The 23,917-nt window shown below is 43.7% G+C and overlaps 1 protein-coding gene across 4 annotated transcripts in view; it reads left to right on the top strand.

Moving 5' to 3' along the window:
• KANSL3 (KAT8 regulatory NSL complex subunit 3) overlaps positions 1 to 23,917 on the top strand; it is a 55,651-nt gene that overhangs the window by 22,625 nt on the left and 9,109 nt on the right. The window contains exons 6-21 of one of the 4 annotated variants that reach the window (XM_023518818.1): positions 3,412 to 3,543; positions 3,784 to 3,900; positions 4,140 to 4,241; positions 4,349 to 4,420; positions 6,493 to 6,567; positions 6,744 to 6,901; positions 11,124 to 11,187; positions 11,640 to 11,840; positions 12,053 to 12,209; positions 14,217 to 14,294; positions 15,726 to 15,917; positions 16,373 to 16,457; positions 16,855 to 16,985; positions 18,656 to 18,765; positions 19,176 to 19,398; positions 19,732 to 19,865. In XM_023518818.1, the coding sequence (XP_023374586.1) occupies positions 3,412 to 3,543; positions 3,784 to 3,900; positions 4,140 to 4,241; positions 4,349 to 4,420; positions 6,493 to 6,567; positions 6,744 to 6,901; positions 11,124 to 11,187; positions 11,640 to 11,840; positions 12,053 to 12,209; positions 14,217 to 14,294; positions 15,726 to 15,917; positions 16,373 to 16,457; positions 16,855 to 16,985; positions 18,656 to 18,765; positions 19,176 to 19,398; positions 19,732 to 19,865 (2,031 nt within the window). Of the gene's footprint in view, positions 1 to 3,411; positions 3,544 to 3,783; positions 3,901 to 4,139; positions 4,242 to 4,348; positions 4,421 to 6,492; positions 6,568 to 6,743; positions 6,902 to 11,123; positions 11,188 to 11,639; positions 11,841 to 12,052; positions 12,210 to 14,216; positions 14,295 to 15,725; positions 15,918 to 16,372; positions 16,458 to 16,854; positions 16,986 to 18,655; positions 18,766 to 19,175; positions 19,399 to 19,731; positions 20,120 to 23,917 lie in introns of those variants that run through there. The other 3 variants (XM_012811064.2, XM_023518817.1, XR_002775636.1) reach the window with 3 other exon arrangements.

Genomic DNA, 23,917 nt, shown 5'->3' with positions numbered 1-23,917 from the left:
GTATATATATATATTTTTTCAACAACATTCTCCACAGCATTCTACTTATGGTAAAAGTACAACATTGGTGGAGATATTCATAGTGGTTCTCAACCTTCCTAATGCCGCAACCCTTTAATACAGTTCCTGTTGTGGTGACCCCCCCAACCATAAAATTACTTCGTTGCAATGAAAATAATTTTATGGTTGGGGGTCACCACAACATGAGGAACTGTATTAAAGGGTTGCAGCATTAGGAAGGTTGAGAACCACTGCCTAAGGGATGAGGGTTGGTAGTGACCAGAGTCCAGTCACTACCAACCCTCATTCCCTAGGCAGTGGGGATGGCTAGCGTGATTTGGTAATTTCTCTAATAAGGAAGAGTTTGTATTGCTTCCCTATTTAAGTTACTGACTGGACACGTCCCATGTGAAGGAGGTGGCATTCAGATACTATGATCTTGACAGGTGTGCATTAGGTGCTGTCTGGCCCTGCTGCTGGTCAGCTGGAATGGTGGAAGGCTCACAACTATACCAGTCATCAAGGGCCTCAGGTGTGAGGCTGTGCCCTCCACAGTACCTCATCATCAGACTTATTTTCTCATGACTGTTTAGACTCACAACAAATACTTTGGTTGTTTTCCAAAGGATATAAATGACTATAGGATTGTTTTAAAGTGCTTGCTGAATGTTAAAATCATGGGTGGATGGGGTCATGTTCTTGTACCAGCTGCTTTCACCATTATAAAGAGGGCAGAAAAGAGATCTGAGTTTCCTGAGTTTAACTGAGAAGGTCTAATGTTTATAATCCTCCATTTCTCATGCAGAAACCTTTTTAGTTTCTATTTTTTAAAGAAGAGCCTCTTACTTGGCCATTAAGAGTGAATGCAATGCTGAAAAGGCCAGGGAAGCTTGGTCTTCCCAGCTCTAAGCTGGGAAGTTAGTTATTGGTTAATTATTTACCCTATGTTGACGGAAAGTGAATTTCAAGGCTTTTCAGTTTCTTGGGCATACTCTACTGCCAGATAATGCTTTTTTTTTTTTTTTTTTTGCCGGGGCCAGGTTTGAACCTACTACCTCCAGTATATGGGGCTGGCGCCCTACTCCTTGAGCCACAGGCACCACCCAGATAATGCTTTTTTGCGGGGGGGGGTTTGAACCCACCACCTCCAGCATGTGGGGCCGGCACCCTACTCCTTTGAGCCACAGGCACTGCCCCAGATAATGCTTTTAAGTTAACTCAGATCAGATCCTGTGCCTCAGAGTGTTGAGTGGCTCACAATTATATAATAAATTACAAAAAACGGCCAGTTGGGGCAAAAATCTTTGCCGTTTGGTTTTATCCTTTGTTCTCTTACTTCTTTGCTTGAATTCTTGACTTCAGTCTACCTGTACCTGGAATAAGCTCTACACATTCTTGCCTCTTGCTGGTATCTCTAATTAGAAAGCTCTTCTGTTATGTTCTGTTGGAGTGCTTCCTGTTCTGAAGAACCTGTCTCACTTTACATGCTGTATCTTTAGATGAAAATTGCCTGGCTAGCTGCCTGTAGCTCAAGCAGCTAAGGCGCCAGCCACGTACACCAGAGCTGGCAGATTTGAATCCGGCCTGGGCCTTTTAAACAATGACAACTACAGGCAAAAAATAGCCGGGTGTTGTGATGGGCGCCTGTAGTCCCAGTTACTTGGGAGGCTGAGGCATCACTGGGAGGCTGAGGCAAGAGAATTGCTTAAGCCCGGGACTTGGAGGTTGCTGTGAGCTGTGATGCTGCGGCACTCTACCCAGGGCGACAGCTTGAGGCTCTGTCTCAAAAAAGAAAAAAGAAAATTGCCTGACTTCTTTCCACTGAATGGTTTGAATTGTAGCAATGTGGGGCTTCTGTTTTTTTTTCATGCAGTTACCAGTCTTTATTTATGTGTTTGTCTTCGTTACCTCTTGTGGATTAAATTGCTTTGCAGAACTACTGGTCTGGTGCCTTATAACAATAATTGTTGCTTAGACGTTTGTTTCCTGAGTTTAACTGAGAAGGTCTAATGTTTATAATCCTCAATTTCTCATGCAGAAACCTTTTTAGTTTCTATCTTTTAAAATTAGGAGCAGCTTATCTGCTCCTTCTGTCTTTGAAGTTTTACAACCTGCATCAAACCATAGTACTTTTTATTCTCCAATTTCTCAAAACCTTTATGTTTTTCTGAAAACTACCTCTAACATTTAAAAATCTTTCCTTTCCCGTAGGTCACTTTGACCTTTTGTGGGTAGCGTGGAATTCACACAGATATTTCTTCTCAGTGTAAGCATCAGCATGTCTGAAACCTATATTTGCACATCTATGAGATATTTTTGGTGGATAGTGAAAAATAGCATATAGCAAATAGAAAATATACACAACAGAGTAGAATATATTTCTTTAAACACAATAATAGGTTTTTTTTAACATGCCGCAACTTGAAGGCAATACTCTAGATGAAAATGCAGATTTAAAAAAAATTAAAACATCAATTGATGTTCATTAAGGAAATTTAGAAAACACAGAAATCTATAAAGGAAAAAGTTACCTATAACTCCATAAAGATCATTATTAATTAACATTTTGGCATATTATAGTGCCTGAGTAGAGATAAATTTTTATATTTTGTTTTACCTGTAACATTTTAGCAAAATATTTCTGTATGTAACTACAAATTCTTGTAAATATTTGAAAGTACAGGGTGGCTCCTGTGGCTCAGTCAATAGGGCACTGGCCCCATATACCGAGGATGGTGGGTTTGAACCCGGCCCTGGCCAAACTGCAACAACAAAAAAAATTTTTGAAAGTGTAGAAAGTCTTACAAATGAGATAGGTTCTATATGTTTGTTCTTAAGTTGAATTTGTATGTAAGTTGAAACAAGTACATTTACCTATTACCTATTAATACCTTTGTTCATAAGTGTGAGTTGTATGTCAGTAGGATGTTTGTACCTTGGCCACTGCCTATAATCCTTAATATCCAATTAGGTGGATAACTGGCTTAACCACTGCCATATATATGTATATATATATTTGTTCTCACTTTTTGATTCCTATTGACAGTGAATTTGTCTCTGTGCATAACCCTCCCCACCATTTTGTGTGTGTGTGTGTGTGTCTGACGCGTGTATATAATTTTTTAGGGAATGTTTTCAGAAGTATAATCGTTTGGAAGAAGGATAGGAATAAATTTAGTCCCTTGATACATATCACCAGATTGCTTTCCCCAAGGACTATACCCATTTACCTCTCATGGCAAAAGCATGCTTTTCAGTTATTCATTTGCTTTTGCTCCTGAGAAAGGTTTGGTAGGCTTAGTTGAAGTTTGTCTATGGCTCATGGTGGGGCTCTGACCTCCTGCCTGATTTCTGGCAATGGGAAGGTTGTATGTTCACACTGGATGCTGCTTTGCTCTTCTTCCTTTCTAGATCCCGACCTTGATTGATCGAATGCTTGTGTCATCTAACACGAAGACAGGGGCTGCAGGAGCTGAGGCCTTGTCTCTCCTACTGAAGAGGCCGTGGGACCCTGCTGTTGGGGTGCTTTCCCATAATAAACCAGTAAGTTGGATGGCTCAGGACTTAACTGTGGCACATGAAATTTTTAGACTAAAGACATAGAACCTTGGCAAGAGGTTGATAAATGGCTTCTTTGACTTTTCCATTAATAACTTGTTTTGTGTTTAACTATGGTTTTATAAGCAAAGGAGCATTTGTTGGGATGAGAATAGTATTGAGATACTTCGGATTTCATGGAAGAATACCTCTCACTGTTTTTTGGGTGGGATTCTTTCTCCTTAGAGTAAACTTCCTGGTTCTCCTTTGATTCTCATCGCTTCCTCTGGCCCCTCCAGCTCTGTGTTTCCCACCTCACGCCGTCACCGCTTCTGGCAGTCTCAGCTCTCCTGCTTAGGCAAGGTATGTGTGGAGACAAGAGGAACTCTCTTGTGGGCAGGAATATAATCTCAGAGTATTAAGGAGAGGAACATGCAGGAAGGGTTTAGAATGGATGACCTAAATGTGGAGCATCCCCTAACCCTTCATTTATATGGAATTCCAAGGTTGAGATTTATTTAGAGTAGATTGAGATTGAGCAGAATTGAGAGAAGATTTGAAACTTAACCTCTGGTGGCATGGATGCCACTTCTTTTTTTCAGGTCATCCCTGTAGCTACTCATCTGCTAAACAATGGCAGTGGGGTAGGAGTTCTGCAGTGTCTCGAGCATATGATTGGGGCAGTGAGAAGCAAAGTGCTGGAGGTGAGAATGCCCCTATTTCAGTTTACTGTGGCTTAGCTGGCATTTGGTTTTGTTCCACACCCATCTGTAATCTCTTATCTTACTGTTTTCTTTTTCTTCCCACAAAGATTCACAGCCATTTTCCACACAAACCCATTGTCTTAATTGGCTGGAACACAGGAGCTTTGGTGGCCTGTCATGTAAGTAATTTCTGTCTTATTTGGAAATCTTGAGGAATTGGAGTTTGTTCTGGGATAGAATACTGGTACTAATGATTGTAACTACTGAGTCCTTTACTATGTTTCGGGCATTGTGCTAGATGCTTTACATAATTGCATTTCAGATTGTAGAAGACAGACTTTTTTAAAAACCTTTATTGTGGGCTCGGTGCCTGTGGCTCAAGTGGCTAAGGCACCAGCCTCATACACCTAAGGTGGCGGGTTTGAATTCCCAGCCTGGGCCCGCCAAACAACAATGATGGCTGCAACCAAAAAATGGCCGGGCGTTGTGGCGGGCGCCTGTAGTCCCAGCTACTTGGGAGGCTGAGGCAGGAGACTTGCTTGAGCCCAGGAGTTGGAGGTTGCTGTGAGCTGTGATGCCATGGCACTCTACCCAGGGGGATAGCTCGAGGCTCCGTCTAAAAAAAAAAAAAAAAAAAAAAACCTTTATTGTGTGGCTCTGTGCCTGTAGCTCAAGTGGCTAGAGTGCTAGCCGCATACACTGGAGCTGGTGGGTTCAAATCCAGCCCAGGCCCACCAAACAACAATGACAACTACAACCAAAAAATAGCTGAGTATCGTGGCAGGCGCCTGTAGTCCCAGCTATTTGGGAGGCTGAGGCAAGAGAATCGCTTAAGCCCGAGAGTTGGAGGTTGCTATGAACTATAATGCCACGGCACTCTACCCAGGGTGATAGCTTGAGACTGTCTCACAAAAACAAAACCTTTATTGTGGAAAATATTAAGCAGAAACAAAATCAAGTATAGTGTAATAAACTAGCTTAATAAACTCCATGACCCCTAATCCAACTTCACAAGTGTTCCCCTCACAGCTGGTTTGTTTCACCTTACCTACGCGCTTGCTTCTTTCTCCCCCAGATTATTTTTAAGAAAGTCCCAAATGGGGCAGCGCCTGTGGCTCAAAGGAGTAGGGCGCTGGCCTCATATGCTGGAGGAGGTGGTGGGTTCAAACCCAGCCCTGGCCAAAAAAAAAAAAAGTCTCAAATGTTATAGCATTTTATTTATAGAGCATGTACCTATAAATGGTACATAATTCATTTAGAGAGCATGCATTTCTTTAAAAAAAATTCCTTTTTTTCTCTAAACACAAATACCATACCATTCTCCCATCTAAAAAATAAACAATAATTCTAGCAGGCAAAAATTAATAGCTCTGGAATTTAATATTATGTTCATGTTTAGTCCCCTCGTAAGACATCAAGGAACCTTTTCTTTCTAATTTTTTATACATGTGTATGTTTGTCGGTTTATGTAAATGTCCCTGACATATTCAAAGCCCTAGTTATGCTTCATGCAATCTAATCAGGTATGGTATCTAGGGCCATGAGAGGTTCCTGCTTCCAGGAATGGTGGAACTCAGTCAGCAACTACTCCAAAAAATTTGGGATGTTTGGGTCCCATTCATTAAAAACAATAGACATTTTCTTCATTTAAAGGATAATGACAACATTTGTGTTCTCTTGATTATATTTACTACTTGTGGAGAAAAACAGCGAGAGGGGTTCTAGTTGAGAAGATTCACAGGATAGGAGTATTGAACCTACTATTTTATGGTTCAGCCACCTGCTAGGGTCCTCTTGTGGCCCCAGTTCTCTAGGTAGTTGCTGCTTTGTGTTTTTGGGTTTTTTTTTGAGACAGAGTCTCAAGCTGTCACCCTGAGTAGAGTGCTGCGGCGTCATAGCTCACAGCAACCTCCAACTCCTGGGCTAAAGTGATTCTCTTGCCTCAGCCTCCCAAGTAGCTGGGACTACAGGCATTCACTACAATGCCCGGCTGTTTTTTGGTTGTAGCCGTCATTGTTTGGCAGGCCCAGGCTGGATTTGAACCTGCCAGCTCAGGTGTATGTGGCTGGCACCTTAGCTGCTTGAGCCACAGGCGCCACTGCTGCTTTGTGTTTTATGCTCTTACTATGGCTGATGAAGCTGGATAGGGGAGAAAGAGATGGGACTGTCTAGGGGGCCTACCTGGATTTTAGGTAAGCCAAAGTACAGTGAAGTCATTTGACTTTCAGATAAACTGTGCTATTATTTACAGGTGTCAGTGATGGAGTATGTCACTGCAGTTGTCTGCCTTGGGTTTCCTCTGCTTACCGTGGATGGCCCCAGAGGGGTAAGAACAAATTGTGGCTGGTTGCTGGGTAATTGGCAGTGGGAGTGAGGCTGTGCATGCCTCGTCCAAGCTGGTGTTGAGGCAGACTGCAGTTGCACAGCTCTCTTGAGTGGAGTTTTCAGGTTAATACTTTGTGAATATGAACTAGCTGATTTTAAAACCTGTACCTCTTTTAGGATGTGGATGATCCCCTCTTGGATATGAAGACTCCAGTCCTCTTTGTCATTGGTCAGAATTCCCTGCAATGTCATCCTGAAGCCATGGAGGACTTCCGGGAGAAGATTCGGGCTGAGAATAGTTTGGTGGTGGTTGGGGGTGCTGATGATAATCTCAGGTGGGTAGGTTCTTCAGAGCTGCGAGAGAGCCATGCTATAGTGTTAGAGAAATGCTTGTCAGATAGCAGCGTTAACTATGGGTGAATCTGGTTGTTAAAAGTGAGCACTAAAGACATTCTTCTTCATATCTTTAACTTCAGATTTATATAGTACAAGTACAAGTATATAGTACAAGTACAAGTACAAGTACAAAAATGTTCCTATTACCTGTCCCCCGAATTTTCTAAATGCTAATATTATTTCTAAATGCTAATATATCTTATATTAGCAGAAGTATAATTCTCAAGAAATTAACAATTGATATGATAGTGTTACCAAATCTGTAGGCTCAAATTCATTTATCGGCCTAATATCGTTTTTCTGGTCCAGGATCCAGTCCAGGATCATGTTGCATTTAGTTGCTATGTCTCCTCAGTCTCCTTTTAATAGATTTCCTCAGTCAGTCTTAGTCTTCCATGACCTTGACCTTTTTTAATACTACTGGCTAGTTATTTTATAGACTGTCCTTCAATTTAGGTTTCTGACATTTTCCTGTGATAACACTGAGAATATGCATTTTTTAGCAGGAATGCCATGGAGATGATATATCCTTAGTGTATCCCATTAGAGGTTACATGATGGTGATTTCTTTTTATCATTGCTGATAATAACCCTGATCACATGGTTAAGGTAGCTTCTGCTAGGTTCTCTATGGTGAAGTAACTGTTTTCCCTTTGTAATTAGTTATTTTGTGGGGAGAAAATATTTGGAGATTATGTTAAGTATAACTCTTTGTTATCATACTTTCTCTGGGGTAGCCATTTTTATTTTTATTTTATTTTATTTTTTTATTTTTTTTGGAGACAGAGTCTCAAGCTGTTGCCCTGGGTAGAGTGCTGTGGCATCACTGTTCACAGCAACCTCAAACTCTTGGGCTTAAGTGATCCTCTTGCCTCAGCCTTCCAAGTAGCTGGGACTACAAGCGCCCGCCACAACACCCGGCTGCTTTTTGGTTATAGTTATCATTGTTATTTGGCAGGCCCATGCTGGATGAACCTGCCAGTTCTGGTGTATGTGACTGGCGCCTTAGCTGCTTGAGCTACAGGCTCTGAGCCTTATTTATTTATTTTAGTTTTGTTTTGTTTTTCCTTTATTTATTTTACAAATACATGTATTTATTAGGTTTCCACTTATTTATTTATTTATTTATTTTAGAGACAGAGTCTCACTTTGTCGCCCTCAGTAAAGTGCTGTGGCATCACAGAGCTGGAGCTGGAGCTGGAGCTCACAGCAACCTCCAGCTCTTGGGCTTAGGCAATTCTCTTGCCTTAGCCTCCCAAGTAGCTGAGACTACAGGCACCCACCACAACGCCCGGCTATTTTTTGTTGCAGTTTGGCTGGGACCGAATTCGAATTTGCCACCCTTGGTTATATGGAGCTGGTGCCCTACTCACTGAGCCACAGACACTGCCCAAGGGGTAGCCATTTTTAAAAATTGTATTTCTTACTTAGGATAATTGTGAACATGGATTTTATTTGTGTCGAGCATCCTTTGATGTATTTAGGGAGTCATAAGCACATCTAAAATTTGGGAGGGGTTGTAGGAAAATCATTGGGTCTTTGAAACAGTCACTCCCCCTGTAACATGGGGGCCTCCCTCCCCCGTAACATGGGGGCCTACAGGGCCTTTAGGTATGTTTTCATAAAATGTACTGAAGAAAAGATAGTGTCATATTTGGCCCCCCTTTTTAAATATTTTCAATCTTAGAGATTAATTTCAGTTGTTTATTTTAATTAGAGAGTTTACAGCATGTATCTGCTCCCAGCTATCTTTCCAGTTTCCTACTGAGAAATGTTTTGGAGAAGTCTTTCTGGCCTTCACTGCCAGCCTCTTGTGAATTTAGTGTCTAGTTAGTTGTTTGATACCCAAGGCAGTGTTTTCATGTAAATACATTGTTTTGTAGTACCCCCCATGACCTGAATAGATAGAGTCAGACCCCCACTTAGATGTAATTAATTGGTAATTTATTTTACCTGCTGCAGGGGCCTCTGCACTGAGAGGCAGTCAGCAGCGAAGTAGGGGGTTGAGTTGCCTTTTATAGGTTTTGTGCAAGCATATTACAGAAGCGAAACATGGCTGGTTAAGGCGGGGGTTATAGCTTGGGTAGTCATGGATATAGCATTGGTTACAGTAATGTAACAATTATTAATACAGCTTTGGTTGACAATGGATACATCTCATATCACAATGGTTATGGTTATATACAACAGTAATTAATCAAGTCTCAGTGAGTTTTCTACCATTCTTCATCTACTGAGAACTTGGGGGTTTTATGAAACTTGGGACTTTTCTTCCTTGTTCTGAAGCTTGTTCTTGCCAACCCTAGGGGGAAGGAGCCTGGGAATGTGGCTGGGAAGCATAGGGAAGCACCTTCTCGGCCACCCTGGGGGGGAGGAGGGACTTGCCTTGTTCCTGGAGTTGACTCTGGGGGGAGGGGGAGGAGGAGGGAAATGGGCTGGGAAGATGGTCACAGCAGTTTTCCTTGATAATTTAAATATTCTTACCTACGAGAGAATAGATTTTGTATGTTGAGTACTGCAAGGGAATGGGGAGACGTGGGGATGCAGTTACTGAAAGATTGTAGGCTGCTGATGAGACATTTGTGGGGTATAAAAGCTCTGGCCTGAGAATTGGGAGACCTCAGTTATTCTTGACCCCTTTGCTGAGAAGCTTAGGTAAATTGCTTAACTTAAGCAACTCACTCTCATCATCTTATAAAATGGTAGTGTTACACAGATCAGAGGCCAACCATCAGTGAATTGGGATGTTGGAATTTTGAGGCTCGTAATGCAGTTCTCTGTCCTGTCACATGGTACCCTGTTTCTCTTTGCCAGGACCCCCAGTCAGAAGCCAAAGGTTGTTTTTTTTTTTGAGACAAAGTCTTACTTTGTCACCCTTGGTACAGTGCTGTGGCATCACTGCTCATAGCAACCTCAAACTCTTGGGCTCAAGCAATTCTCTTGCCTCAGCCTCCCAAGTAGGTGGACTACAGGCACCCCCCACCCCCACCAAAGCCCATCTTTTTTTTTCCTTTTGAGATAGAGTCTCACTGTGTCACCCTTGGGAGTACTGTGGTGTCATAGCTCACAGCAACCTCCAACTCTTGGGCTTAAGTGATTCTTTTGCCTCAGCCTCCCAAGTAGCTGAGACTACAGTTGCCCACCACAACGCCCGGCTATTTTTTGGTTGCAATTGTCATTGTTGTTTGGCAGGCTGGGGCTGGATTCGAACCCTCCAGCTCCAATGTGTGTGGTTGGTGCCCTAGCCGCAGAGCTATAGGCACCAAGCCAAAGTCTGGCTATTTTTTAGAGATGAGAGGTCTTGCTCTGGCTCAGGCTGGTCTTAAACCTGTAAGCTTAGGCGATCACCTGCCTTGGCCTCCCAGAGTGCTAGGATTACAGGCATGAGCCATTGCACCTGGCCTCCAGAAGCCAAGGTTTTTTTTCGTTTTTTTTGAGACAAAGTCTCACTATGTTGCCCTCAGTAGAGTGCCATGGCTTCACACAGCTCACAGCAACCTTCAACTCCTGGGCTTAGGTGATTTTCTTGCCTCAGCCTCCCAAGTAGCTGGGACTACAGGCGCCCGCCACAACGCCTGGCTATTTTTTTGTTGCAGTTTGGCCAGGGCCGGGTTTATACCCACCACCCTCAGTATATGAGGCTGGTGCCTTACTCACTGAGCCACAGGTGCCACTCAAAGCCAAAGTTTTTAATGCTACCTTTCCAAGAAGGGAATGCAGCTGGCCTTGATCATTTTCTCTTATTTCTTTAGAAGTAACCTGTGACCACCTTTCCTCCTCTTCTATTGATTCATTTCAGCAACACTCAGTAATCTCACAGTTTGGGGCTGTGATGAGGGACCTCTAGAGGTTTTAGCAATCAGAATAGGGTAATCTATTAAGCCATAGGTATAGAGCACTTCTGGCATGGACAGTCCTGACCAACATGCTTGGTTTCTTTACATACATTATTTTGTTTAATCCCCACAATTTCATGAATGAGGTATTATGATTCCCCATTTTGCATGTGGAAATGGGTTCAGGGAGGTTGCATTACCTGCCTGAGGGCTAACATAATTCTTTCTGGGCCTAGAAAATAACCAACAGAGAGAAGAAATTTATTTTCCATAGGATGCTGTAGAATTTAAAGAAGTAAATATGTCTTTTTTTTTCATCTCTTAGAATAAGCAAAGCAAAGAAGAAATCAGAAGGGTTGACTCAGAGCATGGTGGACAGATGTATTCAGGTAAATAGTTTTGTGTGTTTTTGTCAGCTAAGCTTGCCTTTCTGTAGCTGTTTTGGTTTGGTCTTGTTGGTAGTAGCCTCTTTGGCTCTGATGGACGCAGGTCTATCCGCTGAAGTCCCACATAGACCTCGTCTATAAGCAAAGAAAAAAGAAAGAGAGAGGAAGAAAAAGAGAAAAGGAAAGTGGTGAACATATAAGTGAAGCATTAGGAGAGAAAGGGTCTAAAGTGGTGGGGTTTGACCACCCAAGAGTACCATACCTTCACAGAGGCACTTGCTGGTCTCAAACCACAGCTACTTGGAGGCCTGGTGTTTATGCCAGGCCTTGTGTGAGTGGGAAAGGACTGGCATATCTGGATCACAAAGCCAGGGTGGAATTGGTTTTAGTTTGAAACTGAGAGGTTCCTGTTCTCCAAATAAGGACTAACTGACCTTGATTCCACCTTACACTAGGATGAGATCGTGGACTTTCTCACTGGTGTGCTCACTCGCGCTGAGGGTCACGTAGGCTCAGAGCCTCGGGATCAGGATGCTGAGAAGAAGAAGAAGCCCCGTGATGTGGCCCGCAGAGACCTGGCCTTTGAAGTCTCGGAGCGGGGCAGTCGACCTGCCTCCCCAGCTGCCAAGCTGCCTGCCTCACCCTCAGGCTCAGAGGTAATGCAAGTAGGGAAGGAGGCAGGGAGAAGGGAGTATTTTTCTGAGGAGTTAGAACTGCAGAGTGAGTTGTTAGCTTCCTGGGGATGACTGTCTGCTTTGTCAGTGCTGTAGGGCTGTGAGTTCCTGCTAGGGGAGTTCCAGGGCACATGCTAACTGAGTCAGATTCTCATGGCATTGGCTCATCTTTTGGCCCTTCTCACCCTACTCAGGATCTCTCCAGTGTGTCCAGCAGCCCCACCTCCAGCCCCAAGACCAAAGTAACCACAGTGACCTCTGCACAGAAGTCCAGTCAGATTGGGAGCTCTCAGCTGCTAAAGAGACATGTGCAGCGGACAGAAGCTGTGCTGACCCACAAACAAGCCCAAGGTATAGGCATCTGGTTAGTGACCGCTCTTGGGTTCTGTCTTCTGCAGTTGATGTCATGTGGCAGTTGGAAGGTATTAGCATCTGTAGCTTTTTCTTGGGGAATGTGAGGGGGACTTCTTCCTACATTTCTGTCCAGGCAAAATTAGGCTAAAATGAATACTAAGGGCTGGTGTTAGTGGGGTTTTGTGGTCAGTAGGTAAGAGCTTTGTCTTGGTGTTCTGGGGAAGTTAGACTTTAAGTATTTTGGCCTAAACTTTTTTCTGCCTTCTAATTGAGGAAGCTGCGTCTTTGGGTCTAAGCCTCAGTGGCCACCTCTACAGTTAGGGAGTTCTCCAGTTGTGTACTGTAGGATTGATTTTATTCCTCAAATTCTAGGGCAACTCAGCTGCCATCATGCGTTTTTGTTTTGTCTTTGAAGAGGTAAGATTTCCACACTGAGACCTTCAGCAAAGTTTATTAGGGTTCTCTGCGGATAGGTTTCAGATAATTCTGGGAAGTATCTGTCTGATTGAAATTTAAGTTTGGAGAATTGTGAATGTTATATAAGGAGCTATAGAAAAGGGAGGGGTCAGTGGATAGAGAAAGAAGACAAAACAGTGGCTGTGTCCTCACATTGATCCACTTAGGTGGCCTTTGAGGTAAGGCCTCTTGGGCATTGATGTTTGATGATGCATTCAGGAGCATGTGTCATCTGCAGTTCTCAGGGGCATGGGATTGCCTGGGAAGAGGCAGAAGCCAAAGCTGGCTGTTGCGCAGAGGGATATAGAAGGGATAGGAGATTGATCTATCCTGTGTCCTGTATTTCTCGTTATGGAGCCAGAGGATCAGAACTTAAACCCAGACCACTTGTAAGGTTGCTCATTAAAGTCATGCTAACAAAGAACAGAAATGTGAGTGGAAGGGTGAAGGGAAAAAAAGAGACCAAGCCCCCAGTATCTGCATGGATGCTCTGGGCAAGTGCTACGTGGGCAGTGTGCCCTTAGGCTTTTTTTTTTTTTTTTTTTGGAGACAGTCTCACTATGTTGTCCTCAGTATGGTGCCGTGACGTCACAGCTCACAGCAACCTCAAACTCTTGAGCTTAAACAATTCTCTTAGCTCAGCCTCCCAAGTAGTTGGGACTACAGGCACCTGCCACAACACCCAGCTGTTTTTTTTGTTGTTGCAGTTGTCACTCTTGTTTAGCTGGCCCTGGCTGGGTTCGAACCTGTCAGCCTCAGTGCATGTGGCTGGCGCCATAACCACTGTACTACAGGCTCTGAGTCAGCCCTTAGGCTTTTGATGAATACAGAGCCACTGGTCTGCTGTGCTTTTGGAGGTGGTGATTAGTTTAGAATTTAAGGAATTCTAGAAGGTTGACTGGTGAGCTGCACTTGAAGTGGGACCCAGAAGGGTGGAGCAGCTATCTGCCTTAGAAACCTGGTTTTAAAAGAGAACAATAGTAGCTAACATAAATGAAGCCCTTGCTACGTTCCACACCCTTTCTTGGCACTCATTTTGCTGTAGTTTGTTGAGTCTTGGCAACAGCCCCACTGGCAAGTCTATATTATTACCTTCAGTCTATAAATGATTCTGCAGAACTACATAGCAGAGTCAGATTGCCATTCAGTAACTTTATTTTATTTTTTTGAGGCAGAGTCTCATTATGTTGCCCTCAGTAGAATGCCATGGTGTTACAGCTCACAGCAACCTCAAAACTCTTGGGCTTAAGTGATTCTCTTGCCTCAGCCTCGTGAGTAGCTGGGACTACAGGTGCCTGCCACAATGCCCGGCTATTTTTTGGTTTGCAGTTGTATTGTTTTAGCAGGGTCGGGCCAGGTTTGAACCCACCACCCTCGGTGTATGTGGCTGGTGCCCTACCCACTGAGCTACAGGCATTGCCATGTAGTAACTTTAGAAAGAGCCTCCATTGACCATTTTCTACAACTTTTTCATCTTTTTCTTATTTCTTCTCTTTTTCTCCGTTCTCTGGCTGGCTATGATCTGTAATTCTTTCTGATTCATTCCAGCACAGTTTGCTGCTTTTCTGAAACAAAATATGCTGGTGAGGAAAGCTCTTCCTCCCGGCACCTCCTCCTGTCTCTTTGGTGAGTATTGTTCTTTCTCTTGCCTATTTGTCCTCTGCATTCTGCTTTTCTCCATTTCTCTCTTATTTCTGTTCCATCTCTGCTTCTTATCTGTCACAGTTTGGTTTCCACCCGATCTTAGTATCTTTTTCTATCTTCTGATTCTTTTCTTTTTTTTGACTCTTTTTGTTTACTCTGTAGTCTTTGAACCTTCTCCATTCTTTCTATTTGCTGCTCATGTTTTCTTTTTTTGGTCTCTTAGTGTGTGATTCTGTCACTGTGGTTCTTAGCTCTGCTTCTCCTTTGTGTGCTTGTGGCCTGTTACCTGTGAGTTTGTAATTCCTTGTGTGTTTTTCTCCCTGCCTGTTTTCATCCTGGCAGCCTCAAGCCCACCAGCCACTTATCAGCATAAAACTTGTAATTCCTTTCCCTACTACCATCTTCCTACTCTGATATTAGCCTTTGCATTTTTTTCCTAAGCAGCTCATCTAGCTGGCTATTCCCTGACTATGACCCCATGCAGAGACCCCTCCTCAATCCTTGCATGGCTGCTGCCCACCCTCACCCCCGTTCCTGTTCCTTGCTACAAAGAGGGGCTGGGTGGACTTGGGGGCTTAAAGAGGGAATTTATGAGGAAGCCTAAAGAATAACTTAAAAGAGTCTCAGTCCCAAAAGCTTGGATGTATGCATGGTCAGTCTATTTGATTCACTGGAGGGGGAAGCCCACGTGTGAATAGATGGCTTTTCTTTGTACCAGTACAAATACGACCTAGAGATTGAGTTGTGATATGGGCCACTGTTGCCCAGTTATCTGAGGTGCTTCCTTGCCTAGTAGTTACTCAAGCCAGCTTTTAGTCCTGGTAGTAACTCCTTTTCATTGCCTCCATTTGGCAAGTGGACCCTCAACCTTGGGCTTTTAGGGCAAGAAGGGCTTTGTGAGAACCTTGTAAAAATTGTCCCTTTTAGAGAGGACTAGATGACTTGCTCCTCTGTGAGTTCTCTGTGGAATATTTAATGTCCTCAGCTTTGTAGTGATATTGGGAGGTGGGAGCTTAAAACAGGAAAACAGTTGCATTCTTACAGTCTGAGAAGGACTGTTTAGATCCACTGTGGTGAGGTCCTTTGTTTTTGTTGTTGTTTTTGCTAGGCAGGGTCAGAGTGTCGTCTTTTTATTTCTACCAACTTAGGGCTCCTTCTCTTCTGACTCCAGGGGAGGGTAAGAGATGGGCTTAGAGCTATATTCTGAGAAAGCAAGGTTGGTTCCCACTACAGACAGGGCTTGAGGGAAGTGGGCCTAAAGCATGGGTAGTCTTCCTGTGAAGTGTGGCCCTGTACATGGGGTGGTTTTCTTGTATGTCCTCACACATGGCCATGCCCATGCTAGTGTTGACTGGCAGTGTCTATTGGGCTGTTTTGGATTGTAGAGGATCTCACCTCAGCTTCATCTCTTAGTTCCCATTTCATCAGAACCAACAGAAGAAACAGAGAAAGAGGATCTTAGGGTCCAGCTGAAGCGGCACCATCCATCAAGTCCCCTTCTTGGCAGTAAGACCTCCAAGCGACCGAAGATCAAGGTGTCCCTTATTTCCCAAGGCGACACAGCTGGAGGGCATTGTGCTCCTTCCCAAGGAGGAGCTTCAGAAAGTGAGTTTCTCTTGGCACATTTAAATAAGAACTGACTGACCTCTTCCAGGATAAGCAGCATTAGTGGCTGCTGGCTGGCAGCTCAGCCTCTGCTTCACTGTGAGGGGTGCCTGAAGCAAAGAAGGCACAAGGTTCCACATGCAGGGAAAAGTGGGCAGTGCCCTCATCTGAATGAGGGAGGCAGGAAATGAGAGGAACCTGGGGAGTCATTCAGAGCATCTTCTTATTTTGGTCTTTTTTTTTTTTTTTGGTTTCAATTAAAGCTATTAAAAGATTCCAGAAAGTTGAGAAAATAGGAAGAAAAAATAACCCCAAATCTCCCTGTTCTAACATAGTTCTTTTTTCCTTTGCTAGTTTTTGTCCATAGTATCTTGGGTTTAGTCTTAGATGTGGAACCTGGAAAGGTAGGGGCCAAATAGGACTAACCAGTGGCCTTGGGATTTTGTCTTTTGCAGCTGCAGGTGGGAAGCCTATCACCATGACCTTGGGGCAGGCTTCAGTATCGGCCAAGGAGCTCACAGGAATTCTCACCACAGCCAGGTGAGTCTATTTCTTGCTCTTTTTCTGTTTCCTTTTTGCCTTTCCCCTTTTCTCATTTCATGTAGTGCTTTGGAAAGATGATGAATTATGGATTCTTTCATTTTTGGGAATACGATTTTTTTCTGATTGGAATCTGTCTTTTGAATCAACTCAGAGTTCATTTTACTTAAAGATTGCAAGGTGTTTCCTGGCTCTTACATTAAGGGCTGGGATCTTTACTTTAGGCCTGACTTGTGGAAGGCCCGGTTGAGGAGATTGGACAAAGAAGTTGAAGGTTCTAGCCTTGTGTCCACTGCTGAAGCCTTGCAGGGCCCCATTCTGGATCCTCCCTGTATTGGGAGGGTCTGCTGCCCTAAGTAAGACTTTTGGATGACAGTGCTCCTTTCTACATCTCTAGGTCAAGCGCTTCTGAAGGTGGACTGTCAGCCAGCCCTACCCCTTCTGTAGTCGCGAGCAGCAGCGCGCCTAGTGGTTTGCACACAATCCAGAGCCGCTTGGTGGCCACCTCTCCTGGCAACTCCCTCCAAGGTAACTTATAGCCAAGCTTTCCCCCTTCCCAACAGTCTTTTTCTCTTGTTGGAGGATGATGCTAGGAAAGCATCCCTGGAGCTAAAGGATATGCCTCTGGATCTCAGGGTGGTCATAGAGGCTTGACATAAAACTGGAACTAGTTTGGGCAGGGGGAATAAAGGTCCCAGTCTGCAGTGCTGTGTCCTTTACTATATAGGGAAGAGAAATAGCTGATAGAAGATGTATGTACAGTCTTTGCTGTATATCCACTGGGGATTGGTTCTGGGACCCCCCCTTCCTATACTGCATGCCAAAATACATAGATGCTTAAGTTGCTTGTATAAAATGGCATCATATAGTTCTGTGTCTGCTGGTTCCATATCTGTAGGTTTCTATCTGTGGATGTGAAGCCCATAGATAACAGAGGGCTGACTCTTACTAATTTTGGTGTTTTAAACACATCTGATTGAGTAAAACTGGAAATGGTGCTACACTGGGCCTTAGCAGAACAAGACATTTTCCTGCCTGTGCTTTTGCTAACCCCCTACCCTGCATTGAAAGGTTAGTTGTCTGAGCCAGATACTCATCTCCTTTGAGAGGAACTTCCTGTGTTTGTTTTTTTTTTTTTCAGTTTTTAGCCAGGGCTGGGTTTGAACCCACCACCTCCGGCATATGGGGCCAGTGCCCTACTCCTTTGAGCCCCAGGTGCTGCCCCTGCATTTGTTTGCTTTCTTGTTTGAGACAGAGTCTCACTCTGTCACCCTAGATAAAGTGCAATGGGATCATTGTAGCTCACAGCAACCTCAAACTCTTGGACTTGAGCAATCTTCTTGCCTCATTCTCCTTAGTAGCTGGGACTATAGGCATGTGCTACTATGCCTGGCTTGTTTTTTCTATTTTTAGTAGAGGTGGGGTCTCACTGTTGCTCAGGCTGGTCTCAAACTTGTGAACTGAAGCATTCCACCCCTCTTGACCTCCCAGAATGCTAGGATTGCAAGCATGAGGCATAGCGCCTGGCCAGAACTTTTTATTTGAGGCCACTGTGTGAGGTGAAGTGTAAGTTAGGTATTTAGAATTCTTTTGGCTTAAAAAGTCCTTTCTCCAGCTCGGCGCCTGTGGCTCAAACGGCTGAAGTGCCAGCCACAGACACCTGAGCTGGCAGGTTCGAATCCAGCCCGGCCGGCCAAACAACAATGATGGCTGCAACCAAAAAATAGCCAGGTGTTGTGGTGGGCGCCTGTGGTACCAGCTACTTGGGAGGCAGAGGCAGGAGAATTGCTTGAGCCCAGGAGTTGGAGGTTGCTGTGAGCTATGATGCCACAGCACTCTACCCAGGGCAATAGCTTGAGGCTCTGTCTCAAAAAAGAAAAAGTCCTTTGTCCCTGGAAAGAACAAAAGGAATTTAGATTTCTTAAAACTGTCCAAAATGTAGGACTGGTGATTTGGAGCAGGTTGGGTATGCAGAGTGAATCCAAGGCAGTGTCTGGCATAGTGCCTTTCTTCCTGGGGCATTCAGTGTATATATACCTGCCTCAAGGGACCTTCCTGGCATCTTTCTGGGAGGCCAAAGAATGTCTAAGGATAAGATCACTGTTTTTCAGTTGGTGGTGAGGGGGATGAGAATGGCTGTTCTTGGGATACTTGCAAGTGATTGAGCCTGTGCTGATAGCTATTATGTCCTCTCCTAGGGGCCACATCAGCCAGCAGTCTCCTCCAAGGCCTCAGCTTCAGTTTGCAGGATATCAGCAGTAAGACCTCTGGCCTCCCAGCAAATCCTTCCCCGGGGCCGGCCCCACAGGTGCACATCTGTTATCCACTGGGTTGGGCAGGTGTGGGGACAAGTCTTCTGTGGTTAATTGGTTTTGGCAGGAATACTGGGTCTGCAGTAAGTGGGTCAAGGACACACAGCCTTCTCACTACATAGCCAGGAGCTGCCAGTGTTAAGTCCATCACTTAACTATGTGACCTTACGCAAGTTTCTTGACCTCTTTGTTTCCTTGTTGATAAATGAGGTAATAATAACATTTCCCTCATAGATTTCTTGTGTAGATTAAATAAGATAATACATGCAAAATGCCTGGAAGAATAGCCTGCATGTAGTAGCCACTCAATACATGTTAGCCTTTAATAATATGCTGTGGGCCCTCCAAAGTCGAATGTTTCTGCTGGGCAACAGCTTCTGATCACCTGGGCTTGTGTGTCCCACAGGCTACCAGTGTGAAGTTGCCCACCCCCATGCAGAGCCTGGGTGCCATCACCACGGGCACCAGCACCATTGTCCGTACCATTCCTGTGGCCACCACTCTGTCCTCCTTGGGTGCCACTCCTGGTGGGAAGCCCACAGCCATCCACCAACTGCTGACCAATGGGGGCCTCGCTAAGTTGGCAAGCAGCCTCCCTGGCCTGGCTCAGATCTCTAACCAAGCATCAGGTGAGTCTCTCATGAGAACTGTGGGGACTCCCAGAGCTGGGATCTTCCCCTAGGACCTTCCCATCTCTCATGGGCAAGGTATGATATTGAACCCAACCCCACAGTGTCCTGGCATTACCCTTGGATTCAGCTGTGTGGATCCATTCCCCAGAGAGGTTGAGAGAACACAGGTTGTTTCCTATTGCCTTTCAGATTGACTGTTAGGGCATAGATGGCCCAGATGGGGAGGAGTCTGAAGGGGTGTGTTATATGGGGAAGAAACCATCCAGTTAAAGCCTAAGAAAAAAGTAGAGGCTGTGACCCCAAAACACTGCTTCTCTCTTTCCTTCTCAGGCTTGAAGGTCCCTACCACTATTACTCTGACACTTCGTGGCCAGCCAAGCAGAATCACCACACTGAGCCCTATGGGCTCAGGAGTAGCCCCATCTGAGGAGCCCACTTCCCAGGTGCTGCCCTGCAGCTCACAGGTGAGTCTGCCTGGAACGATTGAGGACATGGGCTCCAGTAGTTGGAAATTTGGTGCCAGCATACCAGCTGACTGGAGGAGCTGCCAATACACTCAACTTGTAGGCAGATCAGACTCAAATACTGGGGTTTGTAGCTTTTTAACTTTGAGCAAATCATGGACCTCTCTGAGTCTCCTCTTCTGTAATGCTCCCTGGATGTTGTGAGGATTAAATATGTAAATATATTCAAGTGCATAACAGTGCCTGGTATTTAATGTTTTTGTTTACTTCCCCTCTACTGTCCTTTTTCCCTCCCATTCTTGGTTTCATCATTTAGAGGTTGTGAGTAAAGGCTAGTTGGCTAATAATGTTCTTTGACTAATGGCTTTCTAGCGCTGTGCTGTTCCAGATCTTGGCGTTCTTTGCTGTCTCTTTAGGGTAGGTTTTCATAACTCTTACCCAGAAAGTCACCATTAGTCCCTCCTAGCTGATCTGATTTTCCATTGTGACTTTTTCAAGTAAAATGTTTCTAATCTTACACTGGTGATGTGAGGAGCCACCCAAAGATAAGGGGTTAAGCAATGAATAAATAAATAAATAAAAATAAACAAGTTTGAGTCCAGTATTGAGTGTACTTTCCTTTAGTTTCTGCTGTTCTGTCAAGACCTTCTATATATAGGCTGGGTGCTATGTAGGATGCATGACTGCAGGACGTCCCTGGCCCTGTCTTTACCACCATGCCAACCCACCAGGGAACTGAGGCGCTGGGCACTACTGGCAGGTGACAGTTCCTGAGCCATTCCAGAAGCTCTTCTGTCTTTTCCACTTTAGGGGAAAACACTGTACAGGATCTGTACCTGACATTTGTTGGGATCATAGCTACCCCTTATTCACAAAGGGGTGAATGTGTTTTTTTTTTTTTTTTTACTTTATCCATAGTTTTTCTTAATTACAAAAGCAATTATGTTTAATTTAAATAAGTCAAACATAGAAATAATATAATTTAGAAAGTAAAAATTTCCTTGATGCTACTCTCAGAGATGATATGGATTCTTTCAGATTTGTGTTCCTATGCAAAGTATATTTATTTTAGACAAAAATGGCATCACAGAGTATGGACTATATTGTAACTAGCCTTTGCTTCTAAATCATGTTGTTGTATGTTTCCCTGGTAGTTGCATAGAGACACCCCCCCCATTTGTTGCTTCAGAGGCTGATTAATGTGGGAAAGTGCATTTCACTACCTTCTGTTACGTAGATAGTTGAGTTGTGTTTTTGTTTTTTGATATTATAAATAATGCTGCAGTGAACATCCTTGTTCTTGATTTTTTGCACCTCTGGGAACTTTTTGTTGACTAAAGAGTAGTAAGTAGGTGGCAGATATGTGCATCTAATAATCAGGCTAGCTGTTAATTGCTCTTCAAAAAGGTTTTTTTTTTTTTTTTTGAGACAGAGCCTCAAGCTGTCCCCCTGGGTAGAGTACCCTGGCATCACAGCTCACAGCAATCTCCATCTCCTGGGTTCAAGCAAATCTCCTACCTCAGCCTCCCAAGTAGCTGGGACCACAGGCGCCTGCCACAATGCCCGGCTATTTTTGGTTGCAGCCATCATTGTTGTTTGGCGGCCCGGGCTGGATTCAAACCCGCCACCTTAGGTGTATGTGGTTGGTGCCTTAGCCACTTGAGCCACAGGTGCCAAGCCTCTTCAAAAAGTTTTGAGAATATCTGATTTCCTGTACCTTTTGTCAGTTGTGGAAATCAGTATTTTTAATTTTTATCAGTCTGATGAGTGAAAAATGAAATTGTGTTTGTGTGTATGCTCTTGATTACTTTTTTTTTTTTTTGAGTTTCATTATGTCACCCAAGGTGGAGTGCTATGGCATCACAGCTCACAGCAACCTCAAACTCTTGAGCTTAAGCAATTCTCTTGCTTCAGCCTGCCAAGTAGCTGGGACTGCAGGTGCCCGCCACAACACCTGGCTATTTTTCCATTGTACTTGTTATTGTTGCTTAGCTGGCTGGGGCTGGGTTCGAACCCGCCAGCCTTGGTAACCACTGTGCTATAAGTGCTGAGCCAAGATTAATTCTGTTATGAATTGCTTGTCATATTTTTTATTTGATTTATAGCAGCTTTATATATTCAGGCGTTAATAATCCTTTATTTATTATACAAGTTGCATATACTTTATTGTAGTCAGTGACTTATCTTTTTTTTTCCTTTTTATTGAAGTATTAAGTATTTATCATTTAACTTTTATTTCTGGATCTTTTATCATAAAGACATATAAAAAAAATTTTTTTTTTTGTAGTTTTTGGCCAGGGCTGAGTTTGAACCCACCACCTATGGCATATGGGACCAGCATCCTACTCTTTTGAGCCACAGGCATCTCCCAACACATGAAATTTTTATATAGCAAAATCTTCAAATATTTCTCTTTATGGCTCAAAGGGTTTGTGTCTTAGGAAAGCTAGTCCTGGCTTGTCACCCATAGTTCCGTGAGTAGGTCGCCAGCCACGCACACCAAGGCCAGCAGGTTCGAGCCTGGCTTGGGCCTGCTAAAACAACAATGACAACTGCAGCCAAAAAATGGCTGGGTGTTGTGGCGGGTGCCCATAGTCCCAGCTACTTGGTAAGTTGAGGCAAGAGAATCACTTAAGCCCAAGACTTTGAGGTTGCTGTGAGCTGCAATGTTAACAGCACTCTACCAAGGGTGACACAGTGAGACTCTGTCTAAAAAAAAAAAAAAAATCTAGTCCTGTCACAAGAATATAATCTTTATTTCTTTTTAAGATTTTAATTGTAGTAAAATATATATAACATGCAATTTGCCATTTTAATTTTGTCCAACTGTACAGTTCAGTAACATGGAACCCATTCAGATCTTTGTGTAACCATCTCTGCCATCCTTCTCTAGAATTTTGTTGTCCCATACTGAAACTCTGTTTTCTTATAATGCTTTTCTTTGTTTACTTTATTTCCTTAGTCCTCTTGGCATTTATTTTTGTATGCTAGGTGAGGGATGAGTGCATTGAAATCCACTGCTGTCATGTACTGAAACTGTGTATACCTGGGCCTATTCTGTAACCTACTTCTCTAGTCCTGTGCTTTATGTAATTTGATAATGCAGATCTTCAAGTTAAGGAAGTGTCAGTTCTTTTTCTCCTTTGCTAAGATCATCTTTATTCTTTTACTTTCTCTTGATAAATAATAAATTCTGTATTTTGTGCATTGCTCTTCTAAAATCAAATGAGATGAACAACCGTAAACCATTTTCTTTCAGTTAAGATGATGAATTGCTTTTTTTTTTAGAGACAGAATCTCACTGTGTTGCTCAGGCTAGAGTGTTGTGGTGTCAGCCTAGTAGCTCATAGCAACCTCATTAACTCCTGGGCTCAAGTGACCCTTCTGCCTCCGTCTCCCAAGTGGTGGGGACTGCAGACACCTGCCACAACAGCTGGCTAATTTTTCTGTTTTTAGTAGAGACGGATCTCACTCTTGCTCAGGCTTGTCATGAACTCTTAAGCTCAAGGAATCCTTCTGCCTTGGCCTCCCAGACTCCTAGTAATAGAGGCTAAATTACTTTAATAGGTTTTTAATATCAGACTGTCTGAATTCCAGGTTCAGTGGCTTTTTCAGTGTGTCCTATTCTTTGCACATTCCCTATTTTTGTGGTTCATAAAAAGAAAACATGACCCTATCAAAAGAACAAATTGAAAAAAGAAGGATGCTAAGTTTTTCAAAGGAAAAGCATGTCTATTCCTTCTGTTTGCTCTTTGGCCTCTATGTAATATGTTTACTAGTAATTGGCCTATAGTTTTCTTCTTCTTTTATTGGAGGGTGAAGAAGAAGCAAAACTTTGTGTTTGATTTCCTTGCCCACGTATATAAAAGTGGTGAGTCAATCCTTATAGAATGAAATGGGAAGTGTTTTCTTTTTTTTTTTTTTTTTTGAGACGGAGCCTCAAGCTATCCTCCTGGTTAGAGTGCCATGGCATCATGCTCACAGCAACCTCCAACTCCTGGGCTCAAGTGAGTCTCCTGCCTCAGCCTCCCAAGTAGCTGGGACTACAGGTG

The sequence above is a fragment of the Otolemur garnettii genome, unplaced genomic scaffold, assembly GCF_000181295.1.
Source record: "Otolemur garnettii isolate 467f Iridium unplaced genomic scaffold, OtoGar3 scaffold00148, whole genome shotgun sequence".
NCBI classification, from domain to species: Eukaryota; Metazoa; Chordata; class Mammalia; order Primates; family Galagidae; genus Otolemur; species Otolemur garnettii.
Note: the sequence above shows the minus strand (reverse complement) of the source record. Positions and strands in the feature narration are given on the sequence as shown.